At 41.5% G+C, this 17,547-nt stretch overlaps 1 protein-coding gene across 1 annotated transcript in view; it reads left to right on the forward strand.

The window, feature by feature from the left end:
* Positions 1-17,547, forward strand: part of otog (otogelin) — a 76,996-nt gene that overhangs the window by 45,158 nt on the left and 14,291 nt on the right. The window contains exons 33-46 of the mRNA XM_088333350.1: positions 3,625-3,903; positions 6,504-6,621; positions 6,830-6,909; positions 7,527-9,736; positions 9,853-10,030; positions 10,159-10,310; positions 10,389-10,478; positions 10,555-10,747; positions 12,819-13,039; positions 13,116-13,254; positions 13,395-13,583; positions 14,731-14,940; positions 15,005-15,109; positions 17,417-17,521. Of these exons, the coding sequence (XP_088189476.1) occupies positions 3,625-3,903; positions 6,504-6,621; positions 6,830-6,909; positions 7,527-9,736; positions 9,853-10,030; positions 10,159-10,310; positions 10,389-10,478; positions 10,555-10,747; positions 12,819-13,039; positions 13,116-13,254; positions 13,395-13,583; positions 14,731-14,940; positions 15,005-15,109; positions 17,417-17,521 (4,269 nt within the window). The remainder of the gene's footprint in view (positions 1-3,624; positions 3,904-6,503; positions 6,622-6,829; positions 6,910-7,526; positions 9,737-9,852; positions 10,031-10,158; positions 10,311-10,388; positions 10,479-10,554; positions 10,748-12,818; positions 13,040-13,115; positions 13,255-13,394; positions 13,584-14,730; positions 14,941-15,004; positions 15,110-17,416; positions 17,522-17,547) is intronic.

A 17,547-nucleotide genomic window follows, 5' to 3' on the forward strand; every position in this document is an offset into this window, starting at 1 on the left:
GTGGAATTCTCATCGAACCGCGAGTTGACGAACTGTTGTGCTTTGATTCTGACGGAGACATGGCTAAACTCATCTATCCCGAATGACGCGGTTAGCATTGTGGGGCTAACTGCTTTCCGCGCTGATAGAAGCGGCGAGCTCACCGGCAAAAGCAAGGGCGGCGGTCTATGCATTTACACAAACAATAAATGGTGCAGAAATGCGAAGATAATCTCGAATCACTGCTCACGAGACATTGAACTTTTGACGGTGATCTGCAGACCGTTTTACTTACCGAGGGAGTTCAGCGCGACCATCATTACGGCCGTGTACGTGCCCCCCAGCGCTAATACGAAGGAGGCAATGGACATTCTCTACCGAACTGTGAGTGAACTGCAGCATGCTTATACTGAGTGCATTTTTATTGCGGCGGGGGACTTTAACCAGGCCAATATGAAAACAGTTCTCCCGCATTTCCATCAGCATGTAAACTTTGCTACAAGAGGTAGGAACACATTAGACCTGGCCTACACAAACATCAAAGGTGCATATAAAGCAGCCCCCCGCCCCCACCTAGGCTCATCAGATCACCTTTCTGTTATGCTAATTCCTGCATACAAGCCCCTGCTTACAAGAGAAAGACCAACAGTGAAGCAGGTGAGGGTGTGGTCTGAGGGGGCTATGGAGGCACTACAAGACTGCTTTGAGTGCACTGATTGGGACATGTTTAAATCGGCTGCCACTTACAACAACAAAATAAATATAGATGAGTACGCCATTTCTGTGTCAGCCTACATCAGTAAATGCGCAGAAGACGTCAGCAATAACAAAACTATATGCACCCGTGCCAATCAGAAGCCCTGGATGACTGCTGAAATACGCAATCAACTAAAAGTACGTAACCTTGCCTTTAGATCTGGTGACAAGGAGGCGCTGTTATCAGCGAGGGCTAACCTGAACCGTGCCATCAGACTAGCAAAGCGAACGTACAGTCAAAAGATTCAGGAACGTTTCCTCAGCACAACCAACACCAGGGATATGTGGAAAGGCATCCAGGCCATCACCAGTTACAAGCCAAACACCACCCCAGTGCAGAACACTAGCATGGACTTTCTGAATGACCTCAACAATTTCTTTGGTAGGTTCGAGGCACAAAACAGCACCCCTGCAGTGAAAGCGGCTCCAAATCAGGACGAAAGAGCACTCCACCTGGACTCATCTGACGTGAGGAAGACCCTGAGAAGGGTCAACACAAGGAAGGCTCCAGGCCCGGACAACATTCCGGGGCGGGTACTTAGGGAGTGCGCTGATCAGCTGGCTTGTGTACTAACAGACATTTTCAACACCTCGCTAGACCAAGCCAAAGTACCATCATGCTTCAAATTTGCCAACATCATCCCAGTGCCAAAGAAAACCCAGATCTTATCACTCAACGATTACCGGCCCGTTGCACTGACTCCTATCATAATGAAGTGCTTCGAGAGACTGGTTAAAGAGCACATCACCTCCAGTCTCCCCTCTTCATTCGACCCCTTTCAGTTTGCCTACAGGACAAACCGCTCCACCAGGGATGCCATCTCCTCTGCGCTTCACCTGAGCCTGACACACCTAGAGGAGAAGAACACCCATGTGCGGATGCTGTTCCTGGACTTCAGTTCAGCATTCAACACCATCATCCCACAACATCTGGTAGACAAAATGGGGCTTCTGGGTTTCAACACCCCCCTGCGGAACTGGCTGCTGGACTTCCTCTGTGACAGACCCCAATCTGTGCGGATAGGTCAGAACAGTTCAGATGTCATCTACCTCAGCACGGGCTCCCCCCAAGGCTGCGTCCTAAGCCCCTTGCTGTTCACCTTGATGACACACGACTGCGTCCCTAGGTCCGCCACAAACCACATCGTGAAGTATGCTGACGACACAACGGTGGTGGGCCTCATCAGGGATGACAACGACCTGGCCTACAGAGAGGAAGTGGAGCAGTTGGTGGGCTGGTGCAAGGACAACAGCCTGGTCCTGAATGTTGACAAGACTAAAGAGATCATTGTCGACTTTAGGAAAAACCAGCCCAACCATGCCCCACTTTGCATCAACAACAAGGCTGTGGAGGTTGTCAGCAGTATCAAGTTCCTAGGGGTGCACATCACAAACAAACTCACCTGGTCCGTGAACACTGCATCTCTGGTTAAGAGGGCACAGCAGCGCCTGTACTTCCTGCGGAGGATGAGGAGAGCCCACCTGCCCCCACCATCCCTCATCACATTCTACAGGGGCACCATAGAGAGTATCCTGTCCAGCTGTATCTCTGTGTGGTGTGGAGGCTGCAGCGCTACCGACTGGGGTAGTGTGAGGAGGGTAACGAGGACAGCGGAGAAAATAATCGGGACTACACTTCCCTCCATTCAGGACATTGGCCAGAAGCGCTGCTTATCCCATGCTAAGAACATTACCGGGGACCCCTCTCACCCCCATCATGGACTATTCACTCTGCTAGCCTCTGGGAAGAGGTACTGCAGTGTGCGGTGCAGGACCACCAGGCTCCGCAATAGTCTAGTCCCCCTGGCCATTAGACTGTTAAATGGTCAATCTAACATATAGTTAACTTAAATCTAAACGGCTGCTAATTTGACTTTTGCACTAGTGGCAGTTTTTTTTTATAGCTTGCCACTCCTTGCACATTTGATCTCTGCACTATTGTTACTTACAGTGTTATTACTTACAGTGTTATTGTTTACAATATAATGGTACTGTGTACCGGACTTGTTAACCTGACTGCCCATCTTGCACATCTGGTTAGCGTCTCTTCTTGCACTATCGGCACTATGGTAAATAACACAATACAGCTTTATTTATATCTGTACACTGAAGGACACTGAGGGAAACTGTGGGAGTCAGATCCATCGACATTTCGTTCTGTATACACGTGTACTAGAATGACAATAAAGTAGATCTGAATCTGAATCTGAATCTGAATGTCCTCAATTTTTATACCCGAATTGAACAGCTGTGGAAGTTATCTATCATAAATGCAACACTTTCCATATCATTGTAGTCACAATTTTGTCCATTACCGTGGCAACCATCGGTGAAAACCAAACGACTGTTTTTTTCTGTCTTGCAATCTGGGACTATCCTCCATAGTATCGTTGCCCAGGGGCTCTAGTCTAGGAATTTAAGGCTCACATTTTTGCGACGCAGCCCTTTTTTGCGTTTTCTTCTGTAGTATATATGTGCTTGTCTTTGTAATCGACGTCTTTGTTTGTCACATAATCCAAAAACACTCGGTGTAAACAACTCAGAGCAGAACTGAAAATGACGCAGCTAAAAACAGCGTAAGGTGTGCCACTGAACAGCGCAGTTGGCGTTCTGCAGCTTGAACCATCAATGCCAAAATCCCCATGCAGTTGATGACAGGTGTGCACCGGACTTAAAATGTATGAAGTTGACGTGAATAATTTCATTGTTATAGCTGTATAATCCTGAGGCTTTAGATAAGGTGCGGCTTAAGCAAAGACAAAATTGAGTTTTGTTCTTACATATCAGCACGCTGCTTTTAATCAGGTGCACACTTTAGTCCGGAATTTGTGCTACTGTCACAAAATGCCCCCTGAACTGAAGCTATTTTTGTCTTTCCCGCCACCCCAGACACATCACGGATATCCTTTGAAGCAGCACACAGACCCAATTACTTTCTGCATGTGAGCCCCAGTGGCCAGGTGAAGCTGGTCAAGTGGCAAGAAAACGAGACCTTTTGGGATGCAGCCACCTTTGTGCTGCACCGGGACACCTGGCTCTTGGGCTATGACTCCCTGGAGTCCCACGCAAAGCCAGGATTCTTCTTACATGCCAACCCGCCGCGCATTCATCTGCTCAAGTATCGCCATTCTGGCAGCTTCCGCAGGGCAACCCTTTTTCAAATCACAGGTACTACTCACTGACTCGTCACAGAAATTTAAGTAACATTGAATAACACCCTAACTCAGGGGTCGGGAACGTATGGAAGTGTTTTTTTTCATGGGAACACCTGGCCTTGAGTTAAGATAAGGGACACAGCAGTCTTTTCTATGACTTTCCAATTCTAAAGTAAGCTGGGGCAGCTCAGTAGGCTTTTGGTTCTGCAACTGGTATGTAGGGCAAATTTCTCTGTTTTGGCTGTACGACTCTGAAATTCCTTTATATAGAAGCTCATTTTAAAATCTATGGTTACTGTTGAGACATTTACTGATGAAAAGTCACAGAACACACTGGGGTGGGCAGATTTTTGCTCACATAGTGCCCTCCCCCTAAATGCATCCGTATACTTCACCTTTGCAGTATTTTGTGACATTTTTACAAAACAACTGTGCTTGCACCTTGTTTTGAAAAGGACCCTCAACAATCGTACGTATCTGCGGGAGAGAGACACCTTTTAAGTGGTATATTTGTTGATATGGGACACAGGCTCTGGCATTATTATTGTTTTTCCAGGAGAACGGCTTTGGCAGTTTTGTTGATTTTGGTTGAAAATATATAGTGTGGCTCTCAAAAATGAAAAATAAGACCGTGCTTTCATGGCTCTTTTAGTCAAAAAGGTTCCCGACCGTCACTTTAACAGATGGATCCATAAATAACAGTACTGATGATCCAGCATATTTTGGTCCAACACAGGAGGCTTATAGCTCTATTGTATTCATCTTGTCAACCTGGAGTTCCCGCAAGACGTTGTTGCATAACTTGAACGATAAAGTATTTCCCTGACACAGTTGTCGTGGTTTTACTCAGATTTCTGTGAGGTCTTGACACAGGGCTGCATGGGTGTCAGTCTCCTACTTGCGGTCAAAAGTTGACACTTGCAGCTTTATTGTTAGCATAGCTAAAATTAGAGAGGCATTTGTCTCCTTGTCAAGGACCAGGTCTTATTGGGACACATGAGGCAGCCTTTTTCTTTTTCTTTGCCGTATCCCTGATTAATCATGGGTCGGCTCCCATACACATGAGGCTGTGTACAGTAAATGATGCGACGACAGTTCTACTCAACTGATGCGTCTGATCCGCGGGGTCTTTTGGTGACCAAACCCCCCCAATTTCAACCCCTAATGCTGAACGCCAAGCAGGGAGGCAATAGGTAGCAATGTTGTAAATCTTAGGTATGACCCGCCCGAGGTGCAAGCCAGCGACCTTTCAATCTCTTACCCAAGGCCAAAGAGCTTGTCAAGGCAGGCATCCGGTCGGCCATATTGCAGGCATTGTTTTTTGTGACATTTTATTTTATCCACTTTTACCTGGTGAGTACAGGTCAAAGCGAATACCTCACTTGCAATGTGCCCTTCGGAGATAATGGGGGCATGCCATAAACCCTAGGCAAAAGTATTGCGGCGTTTCCTGGCCGAAATGAGCTCCAAAGAAAGCCCCAAGTGTCTTTAAAAGCCCGGCCGAAATGAGTGCGCCCTTATCCATTGAGTGGAGGGCAAAGATAGGCTGTTAATTAAGGAAATGCGACTCTCGTGACGGCCCAAGCACGCCAAAACACCTTGCCGATGATAATATTTGCCGGCTGAAATGAGTACCAGAGATTGCCATATTTGAACCCTATCTTATAGCTAGTTGTACAATTGCAATTGTAATACAAACTGTAAAGAATGTTGTGTTTGTTTTGGGATTTCTTTTAAGTATTACTCGGACAACAGATAGTATGATGTTTTTTTATTAGACATTTCGGAGCACATTTACTAGTGAATGCTAAAATAACCTTGAAAAATGATTTGTAAGATTGGGTGAGACCTTATGACGGGGTTTATATAGGTATAAATATGGTATTGATGTTGTATTTAAGAATTGAAAAGTGCTTGAATTTTGGGTGGAGTACTTGTAAATGCTTGAAATTGTTGCTATGTTTCTCAACACGTCTGCTAAAAAATGACACTGGCACTGCTCTTGTGCTCTATGAAATTTATATTAGTGCAAGGAATACATATCATGGATATTTATTATGGGCCATGCAAAACACTTAAGTTGCATTTCCCAGTGGTGAATTGTAATGGGAATAACTTTCTGCAACTGTAAATGTAAGCTACACATAACTGTATTTTCTACCCAACACCTATCTGGGAAGTGATTTGCTCCAAAATAAATAAATTTGTGATTTACCCAAAATCTAAAAATCATATGTCTTGATAACTGCACACACAAGATGATTTACATGATTTACCCCGGATTGTTCCTTTTAATAGTACTGGATAGTTTGAAGTCCTTAAGAAGTCCTTGAATTTGACCATGTAAAAATATACAAACTTTGTTAGTACAGGAAAGAAATCCTTCACTTTAATGATTTGGGTAAACGCAGAAATACTATAAAAGCAGTGTTCTGTTCGATGTAAAACCCCTAAGCAAGAGAGAACAAGATTTACAGATAAGTGCCCATACTTCAGATGTTTGTTTTCTTTTGAAGAAGCTGAGGCCAGCACCAATATTCACAGATGCTGAAATGACCGAGACCTGTTTTCACTTGCCCAAACGTTTATTAAATGTTTGGTGTACTTTATGAGGCTCCAGGCCTGATGTCCTGCCTCGTCCACGGTGCCAATGGAGTTATGACTCCTGTATGAGCCCCTGTTTCAAGACCTGCAGCGACCCATCAGCACAAGCTTGTGCGGCCATCCCACAGTCAGTCTTTAACTTTATCATTCACTCTAACAAGTTGAAAATATTTAAAACATTCTAATATATTTAAGATGTGAATTATGTAATAGTCATAATTAATCTTTAAAATTCCACCATAGTAGTTGCCTTTCTGTGAGCTTTTTGGATTTGCGTGATTTGTTCTCAACATTAGTCTGGTTTTCTGTTTTATTTTATTTTTTCATCCGAGCAGAGTGGAGGGCTGTTTTCCTGTCTGCCCACCACATATGGTTCTGGATGAAGTAACTCATCGTTGTGTCTACCTGGAAGATTGTGAGTAGATTCCAAGTGGATTTCACTAATATTTTGAAACTATACTTCAGGCCATGCTCAATTTTATATACTGAGTGTGTATTTTAACTTGATGACAAATTGGACTCCAAATAGAAACTGACTATGGTGTATCTTACTTTGAGCAATTGGCACAGCAAAAAGGGCCAAGAAAAGTGTCTGTGCATGTTTTACGCCAGGATACCTTACGACTGAACAGACCCCCTCAAAACTCCACTGATTGTAATGGCTACTTTCAATACCATCTATTATCTCAGTATCAAGAATTACGACTGACAGTTTTGCACTTTATATATATATATATATATATATATATATATATATATATATTAAAATACTAAAATATGAATAGCAATTCAGTATTCCTTTAAATCCCGGTTTCTTGCAAATGTTCTTGTCCCTCTGCCTTACCCCACAAAAAGGCAAATAAATGTGTATCTCGTTATCTTTCAAAGCGGAAAAAGAATTTTAATTTGACGCAAATGCATTTTTCAAATTACCAGATTGTTTTTAAATTTGTTTTTTTGATACACCCCTCGTATGTACAATATATCAATCTCCATTCTCCTCTTACATGCTGTCTGTGGTTTTGGGTTTAGGTATTAGAGCCCCAGTCATTTTACCCGTAACTCCAACAAGCGCCATGACAAGCTCAAGCTCAATGTCCTCCTTGACAACCCCCACAACACTCAGGTCAACAATTGTCCCATCCTTTTCGTCATTGTATACTACAACCACCAAAATCACCAGCACTTTTCCTGGTGCAAGCACACCACCATCAGTTTCAGAGGGTTCAGCACAACCAACCATCTCCTTACTTCCTGAACCTTCGAAAGCTGCAGCATCTCTTTCAACAGTGTCCTCCACATTAGCGCCCAAGGTGCTTGAAACTTCAAAAGTGACTGAAACCCAGCCAACTGTTGAGAGTGCAACACTCACCCCCTTCAGACTGAGCACCTTGATATCAGGCAGCACTCCCTTTGCAATCACATCTTTTTTGTGGCACATCTCCTCCACCATACCTTCTGACTTCGCTCCCAAAGCTACAACCCCCACAACCGTCGCTAGAACTGAGGGCCCAACGCTAACCTCTATAGAGACAACACATTCGGAGAGTTCAACAGGGAAAGAAAAGGTGACAGTACCCAGATATACTGGTGCTGCGCGAATAGAGTCCAAGAGCACAAAGCCGTCAATGTTAACTTACTCAATGGCACCCACCACAGGCCGTATAACAACCTATTCAATTGTTTCCTCACCGCCCTTCAAAACATCAACCGGGGCATCGGTCACTTTGACCTCAGCGACAGGCACAGGCTCAGTCACTCCAATTAAACCCTTCAAAACCAGCACAAGACATCCCATTACCCAAAAGACAATAGCTCCTCCCATTTCCAAGCTAACCCCTGTGAAGGTAATTTTAACAACCCCTAGTGTGTTTGAAACACCAAAATCAACCCCACTCCATTTGGCTCTGACTTCAACTGTGCCCAGTTTAACCTCAGTTACTTCAGATCACAAAACAACACCAAAGACAGCAACTACACTTGCGTCGACTAGCTCCAAAATACTACCTGCCACATTATCAGTGACTGCTCGTAAGCTAGCAACAACTTCTGAGTCGTCTTTAGCTCAATCTATAATGTCAACACCTTCTGCAATAGAATTACCCACCACTATGGCAACTCGCCCTGTTCCTTCAACAGTTCCACATCTTACTACAAAAGAAACTTTGCTTCATTCACGATTACCAAGCTGGCCTACACAGACCTCACAAACATGGCATCCTCCCCATTTTGTCACCACTTCGATCCATTTACACAGCCCAACAACAAAAATATCATCGCAGCGCACATATCCAACAGTTGCACATATGGTCAGTTTGACAAAAACAACCAAAGTAACACGACCTTCAGTATCAGGGCCAGTCATCACTGCTGCTCCTCCAACTTCAGTCATGAAAACAACGGCAAAGCCTACGCTTCATAGAATGTCTACTGCAGCATTTACAACCAAGACACAGGTTACACTATCACCCCCCACTAAACTAGTTGTTCCTGATACTTCCATACCCACAAGGCCTTCCACTATTACCACCAAGCCTTTTACAGTACAACCTGTCACAACTACAACACATCTAACAATAGGCAGAACTGAATATAAAAGTGATATGACCACACCACTCTTAGCAGTCTCTTTAGCTGAAACAACTTATTTGACATCAACCAAAGCCACTTCCCCTGAGAAAGCAACGATGCTGGTTGTATCGTCTCCTGCTGCAACGACACCAAAAGTTCCAATGACTACAAAAGTTACATCCAAAATCACTTCAGGCGAAAGGCCTGCTGCAGCTACAAGACCACCGTCAGCAACTGGCCAGCCACAGTCAAATGAAACAACTGCAGTTGGAGTTCCATCTCCCCCTATATCTACGTCAGCAGAGGGATCGATCACAATGAGCAAGTCTAACGCCACAACCACAATTTCGACACAGGCAACGATACTGCCCATGCCTGAGCAAACCATAGCAATCCCAGGCCTGCCACTCACAGTATCTGAGGACGCACGGGACACTTCTCGATCAATGACCTCGTCATCCCTTGACTTAACCATCCAGACCCAGAGACCTACTATTCATACACCTGGAATAACTTCCATCCCTGTTACCAGAAAAATCCAAACAACAAGGTTGGATAGGCTGAATCATACTAGTCCTAGTGTAAAAACATCTTCTGTGCCTGTGGACAAAAGCCAGACGACGTCAGATAGCATAACATCAATGGCTGTACCAATCACAAGGATGTGTATGGTAGGTTTATTTTACATCATCATCATTTATTTACCAAGTCAGAACAGTCGATGCATTTATAGCTGATGAAAGGCAAAAAATGGCATTAATAGTTGTATTTTTTCTTTTTACGTCAGCCTCCATATACAGAGATTGTTGACGGGTGCTCCAAGTTCATTTGTGTCAATAACCAGCTCGTATTGTTCAATAAGTCCCAAAGCTGCCCTTTCTCCTCTGACCTGGTAAACTGTGGCCTGCTTGGCTTTGCTGTGTTGGTCAACGGTGATAAATGTTGCCCCCAGTGGGAGTGTCCATGTAAGAGAAAAAATGTTTTAATTTTTATTTATTCATGTTTGCACAAAGTAATTGGAATTTGAATAATATATTTTATTGCCACAGTTCGAAGAAATTATGACAATACTATTTCCTTGTTTCTATTACAGGTCGGTGCTCTGTGTATCCGGACTTGAATGTTATCACGTTTGATGGAAACAGTGTTGCTATTTATAAAGCTGCATGGTTCATTCTGACCCAGCTTACTAATGAAACAGTCAGTGTTCTAGTACAAGAGTGCCCCGTTGGATCAGAATCACGTGTAAGCAATTGTAATTGAGAAAACAATGTATATTGTCAATTTATTGCAATTCATGTTCAAATTGATGTGTTTTCATAGTTTGGGTGGAATTTTACAAACCTATGTCTGGTGGTACTCAACATCACCCACAACTCCAACCACGTCATCATCGACAGGCTTCAAAGGAGGGTAGGATGAAACTTCAAAGACCAGAAAGTGTCAAATCTATCATTAACTCAAGTAAATGCTAAACCTTTTTCCGTAGCTCTATGTCAACTCACGTTACGCCAAGCCACGTTTTAAAAAATTGGGTTTTGAGATTTATGACACGGGCAATATGTACCTCATCCGAAGCCCATCTGGACTGAAGCTGCAGTGGTATCACAGTACTGGAATGATGGTGATTGACACTGACACCCACAGCTCTGGCAAGAAGCTGCCCGCCATTGGCCTTTGTGGTAGGAATAAATACAGTAAATTATGTCTTGAACTAAATAAACGGAAGGCATAAGTCATACAGAACACACAACGTTGATGAAACGTAGTCAAGTGTTTTTTTATTTTCAAATTTTTTTAAAACTACAATATCTTGAGCCATTTGTAAAAGGAAATGTATTTTCTACATTCCCTTTGAGTTAAAAGATTCTTTTCTCGATTTCAAGGTATTGAAACTAGGGGTAGGTGATACTGGGATTTTTAGTATTGATCCAATCCAATCAAATACAGGATAGTATTCATTTTATACTGATACTTTTTTTTTTGCTTGGAAATGTCTTGATCATTGAACAATTGAGCTGCTCCCCCTTTGAGTTAATTCATAATTATGATAAACACACCACAGACATTTTAGGCACTAAAAATGATCTCTTTTAACTAACAACAGTGCAATATTTATTTAGTGCTTGAAAAACGTCATTTGGTTAAAAAAAAAACTGATATTGGTTTAATTTATAAGCAAATTACCTAAACTGTCATAAAAACGTGCATTTCCTTTTATTAAGTACTTGTAGGTTGAGAAATTTGTCATAAGACATAACATAAGCCTCACTGAGATGGAGCTGACATCAATTGCAGCCATCTTCTTGCTACAGGTAGCCAAAAACCTCTAAAAGGCTGGGCGGAAAAATGAAAAGAAACAATGTGAGTTTTGGTCACTTTGAGCCTTCCTTGTGTGAAGCACTTGTTTTCTGCTGCACTACACAGTACAGCAACATCTAGTGGTCAAACAATTCACAATGTATGTTTAACTGTATAAAAAGTAATATAAATACCAATAGTTTTATTACAAGTGTTTTCAGTCAAATGTCAATAGAGAAAAACATAAACAAAATTATCAATACAACAAAATTACAAACCCTGTATAAAAATGTCTACAAGACAACTAAAATATCTTCCATTGCACAATATTTTGCAAACTAGACAATTCCCGCGGCAATTGTAAGAGTTGTGATTGATCTGGAAGATGATCCCGGTATGTATATATAACCCCGTTTGTTAGCATTATGAGTTAGCATAACGTTTTTAACTCAGAGAGATGTTTCTGTCATTTTTTACTTGGTTTTGCGGGGGGACTCCGCAGTTAGCATTTAGCCCTTAGCAACACTTTTTAGCATGTATCCATTCGCATAACTCATCAACATGTATCCATTAGCATAATTTGTAAAAATGAAGTCATTAAAAATATTGCCATCACAAAATTTTTTTTAGCAAGAAGAAGTTAGCATTAAGCCGTTAGCATCACTTTTAATCGGGTATCCATTAGCATAACTCATCAACATGTATCCATTAGCATAATTTGTAAATATGAAGTCGTTTAAATATTGCCATTACCAAAATTTTTTAGTATGAAGAAGTTAGCATTTAGCCGTTAGCATCACTTTTTAGCATGTATATGTTAGCATAACTCATCATCAAGAGGTCATTAGCATAATTTGTAAATATGAAGTGCGGGGGCCCTCGCAAGCACAACTACATTGCCCTGTGCTTACAGCACTTGGCAATGTAGTCGTGCCTTGCTGAAGCGATCACAACTAATGAAGTCAGCCCTCCAAATACATTGTAAACACAATGCATAGAATTTAAAAATGACGATGTACTTATAATCTTTCAATTCACTAACAGTGTTACTGCCATTGTGCTATTTAAAATAGTAAGACAGTATCAATCCTAGGTTAATAGTATCTATCTCATCCAAGTAGTAGCTTAGTGTCAATAATATCAATATTTGGATCGATTTGCCCACCCCCTAATTTAGATATTATGGCAGCAAAAACAAATATCTGTCACTTTATTGTGAACTTTCTGATCAGAAAATAGAAACGAGAAGTTCAAAGAAATACCACAAAATCCGTCAAATTCAAAGAAAAAAAACAGCCATACCTTTAAATTACCGATATACCTTGAATGATCTCACATAGAGTATGTGATTATAGGTTAACAATATGATGATATCAGACGCTAAACACAGAACTGTACCGTTGAAAATGATAATGTTTGGTGACAATCCACTCTATTTGGACTTAACTCTAGGTTTTTGTGATGGAAACCCAAATAATGACCTGACTCTGGCCAATGGCACCATTTTGGAAAAGAGTGAGGATCTGTCCCTCTTCATCGAAAGCTGGCAGGTTCCCAACACCACCAGCTATGTCAGTCACAGCCGGCGTCGTGAATTCAACTGCTCCACCAGTGACTGCTCCCAATGTCTGATAATGCTGCAGAAACCAGCCTTCTTCCCATGTCATGCCTTTGTAGGGGGAGTTCATCTGGCCATTTACATTTACTAACAAATGCAGAAATGAAATAAATTATTTTCTACCTTCCTAGGTCTCTCCAAGTCTTTTTTGTGAGGTTTGGGTCCAAGATATGGAGTATGTGAACAACCAGTGTGTGGCACTTGCTGCCTATGTAGCGTCTTGCTACAAATTCAACATCTGTATTGACTGGAGGAGACCAAATTACTGTCGTAAGATTGAATCCCCAAAACTTGTTTCTCCTCAATATTTTTACAAATTTTATTCAACTATAAATCTACCCCAAAAAAGTTTGTGGTCTTTGTTTTAAATTCCTACCATTGTGTAACTATTCTTGTTTTTCTCTTTGTAGCTTTTGTGTGCCCCGAACCTTTTCAGTATCACGCTTGTCTTCCTGCCTGCACATCTCACTCATGTCCCAATCAGGATTTCGAGTTCGACTCTGACCAATGCTCGGGCCTGACTGAGGGATGTGCCTGCCCTGAAGGAACGCTACTCCATCGGCCATACACTGCCCTCTGTGTACCCCCCAATAAGTGTGGTAAGTAGGGATGGGTACAGCTATTTATTGGTACAATTTCTGTTACTTTTTCATATTGTCTGTGATAATAAAAAGTAACTTGTGTGTATTAAATAAAAACCAGAAACTAACTCCCTCAAACCAAGGGAAAAAAGCACACAAGAAAAACCTTTTTTGGTGATTTAAGTAGGTTATACCTAGAGGAGTGGCACGGCGGATGGGTGGTTAGCGCGGTGCATAGGTTCAGGGTTCAAGTCCAGTTACCGCAGCCTCCCTGTGTGGAGTTTCCCCCCCGCGTCTATGTGTTTTTCCTCCAGGCACTCTGGTTTCCTCCCACATTCCAAAACCGCACATCTCAGGTTAATTTGTCCAGTCTAAATATTCCCTTGCTGTGAATAAGTGAGTGAATGGTTGTCGGTCTCTGTGTGCCCTGCAACCGGCTGGCAACCAGTGTCCCCTGCCCACTGCCTGGGGATGGCTGGGTGGGCTTCAGCACCCCGGAACCCTACTGAGGATAAGCGGTGCAGTTAATGAATGGATGGGTGTTATACCTAAAATAAAATAAAAAAGGTGACATTTAGAAGCTAAGCGTTATTATAAAGTTTATACTCTAAATTACATTTTTCTGACCCACATTTTTCACTTTAAAAAGATAACAATAGAACAATAACATGAAGCCAAAACTGTTGTGTTTTATGAAGCGGACCCAGGCACAGACACACAGCTGAGTGACAAGTTTATTCGGGTGTAGAAGGAAATAACAAAAGCGCTCCGCGCGTAGGAGTTGTGAAAATGATAAACAAGAACCCAGCCGTGACAAAACTCACAACTGGCAAGTTACAGTATTTCCCAAGTCAGTCAAGGACAACCATCAAGGGGGTCGGGAAAGAAGTCCAGGCTGGAATAACAATTATGTAAAGCAACCATCCGACAGTTTCCACTGATGGCACAGTATTATATACTGGGTTCTTAACGAAAGTCATGTTTGGGTTAATGAGAATCAACATTTTTTTTTTCTGTAACTACAACAGAATACCATTACATTATTTTTTGTATCCTAAGTTTGTAACGCCGTTACATTTGTTCTTATTCTGTTACTTCCCTAACCCTGATCAGAACGTATCGAAATTATGGCTTCAGCTCACTTGTGGTTTTCATTTATTTTTAGCCTGCACTGACAGTTCCGGAATTCCACGTGCACACAATGAGGTGTGGAAAGCCTCAAAAGACTCATGCTGCATGTATCGTTGCGACAAGGACACGGTCGTCCCCATGGAGTACAACTGTTCTATTGATGTGGTGCCCGTATGCCAGCGAGCTGGCGAGGTCCTCGTCAGCCTGGCAGACGACACCAGTTGCTGCCCCCGTAAAGTTTGTGGTAGGGCAGTGCTCTGCAGTGTGTGGCCCATCAAGTTATTAAAATATGTCATATGACTTTGCAGTCTGTAACCAGACTCATTGTGACCTCCGACCTCCTGACTGCAAATATGGGGAGAAACTGGTGTCATACTTCCGAAGGGACTCGTGCTGTCCGGACTTTGTGTGCGGTGAGGAAACATTAACGCGCTCAGTTGCCCAAAATTCTTTCATTTTGTCAGTTAGTCGGATTTGGTAAACACTTCTCAGCGCATTTATAGTGCTTATACTGCTGCCCCCAGCTACAGGGCTGAGAACATTAAGAAACTCATTAATGCATGCAGAACCAGAAAAAAAGTTTTATCTTTCAATAGATCAAAAAATTAGAATGGAGGAATCGTTGCTTAAAGGTGCTGTCCGGAATATAAGACTTTGTTATTCTCTGCCTTCATCTGCTGGCTTAAAGTCATAATGGCAGCCTCAGGCAGTTCATTCATAAAGTACGTGCATATCTGTGATACGCTCAAATAAACTCTTCTTTTTTCGTCTTTTTGGGTGTTTGGATTGGAGTTTGGAGTGAAGTTCAAACGGACCTTTTCTTACTTTTAACATTTCCATGCCACACTAGCCTAAAAACTGCAAAGCTCAGCATAAAATATCTGTGTTCTTCTTGTTAAATAACCAGTGTTGGACATGTTACTTACTACTTCTTCCAAAAAGTAACTGAGTTATTGATTGAATTACTCTTAAGTTATAGTAACTAGTTACCAGGGAAATCAACTATATCCGTTATTTTTAAAAAAGTTGTACGTCAAAAAATGGGAAATCTTTAAAGCAGTATTTGAGTTGGTTGAATAGAGAAGAACATACAGGTAGTCGTGATATGGAACTTTGTAATATTTATTGCACCTCTCCGGCAACAGATTTATCCTACGCTTGAAGTGCAACCCCCCCCCAAAAAAAACAGTAAACAATTTCATAAAATAACAATCAGCAGTAAAAAGTATATAAAAAGAGTTTAATAAACTAAATAGAAAAATTAAAAAAAATAGAGAGAATTAATGACAAAAAGAAAAAAGAGATAAAAGAAGAAAAAGGAATAAACTTTACATTTTCATATAAACACATTTACACAAGAAAAACACAGGAAATAAAATGTAAATATTCATAAATCTCCCCAAAAAAGATGAAATACAAAACAATTTAATCTTATTATGCTCAACATTTAAAGTCAACAATACGGAATTCTCCAAAAATGCATATTGACCAATCATAAGAGAAAAAAGGCGTCTTGATTGGAGGGGAGCCATCTCCGGAGTTCCCCTCCGGCTCATAGAGACGTTTTTTTAACGAACCACTCAGGTCGGTTGCCACACCAATGACCAAAGCACTGTCAAATACACGGCTCACATTTTTCCTTTTTCTTTAGCGTATTAGTTATTCGTAATTTATCTATATCTACCTAACTATATGGTAGTCACTATTTTAAATGGTGACATGATCCGAAAAGACGTGACGTAAACAACTTGAGGAAGGGTGGAAAACCTCGCTCCTTAAAATGGCGTCAGCTTTGCAGGGGCCCGCCACCGTTGGTGTTCTGCAGCCAAAATAATACACCACTTTAGACCGTCAGTAACGGTAACGACATTGTAACAGCGGAACAAATGATTAGTTAGGTTACCCCATTACTGACAAAAAACAACAACCCTGTTACGAAACGGTGTTTTTTATAACTGCGTTATTACCAACACTGTAAATAAGACAAGTACTTTCTAAAATGAGTATTTGTTGTTTTACTCTATTTTTCTAGTGAAAATAAAGGACTAATGTTAAGATTTTTAAAAATATATATATTTATTTAATTTTATACATATTTTGTTTTTTCGAATGACATAAATAGGTGTTATGAAATAAAATAATACTTATAAATCAGCAACACTTTCTTCCAATAAACAATTGTGTGCAGTATAATTCGATAAGAAGCATGTACTCTGATTTTGTATTGTTGTTACTTTTTAAAAATCTTATGTATTTGTTAAATTAGGTACACCAAAGACATACCTGTCAACCTCCACAGCTCCATGCCCGTACAAACTGTCGTATTTTCCCGTACAAAATACAAAATAATCGTACACCATATATTTTTTTTTCGGAATGCTGCATGATGGGAAATGCCCAGGCGGCAGAAGCATGCGCACAGTAGCATCAAACCGCTCGCTTCGTTTGCAACGAAAAAAACGATACCGAGATAGATGCTTCCGCGGTGAACTCGTTACACTTGATGGATTTGCCATTTTGTGATAGTCGGTTTTTACCAGATGGTACCCATAATTGACAAATACGCGTGCAGATTTTCTTGTACGTCGTACATGTCTTAAAATGCATAATAAACGTACTTTGTACGGCAAAAACGTACAGGTTGACAAGTATGCAAAGAGGTGTTATTACCCATTACATGTTAACCACTGACCTAGAGAATAACTGCACTTTGGTTACAGAGTGTGATCCCACAAGTTGTGAGGCTGAGATCCCCACCTGCAGAAGTGATCAATCTTTAATTACAACCCGAAGCAATGATAGCTGCTGCCTGACTCATATTTGCAGTGAGTATCAGATTTCTTCTGGAACT

Source organism: Urocampus carinirostris, chromosome 4, assembly GCF_059441175.1.
Source record: "Urocampus carinirostris isolate Australia breed hairy pipefish chromosome 4, RoL_Ucar_1.0, whole genome shotgun sequence".
In the NCBI taxonomy this organism is placed as follows: Eukaryota; Metazoa; Chordata; class Actinopteri; order Syngnathiformes; family Syngnathidae; genus Urocampus; species Urocampus carinirostris.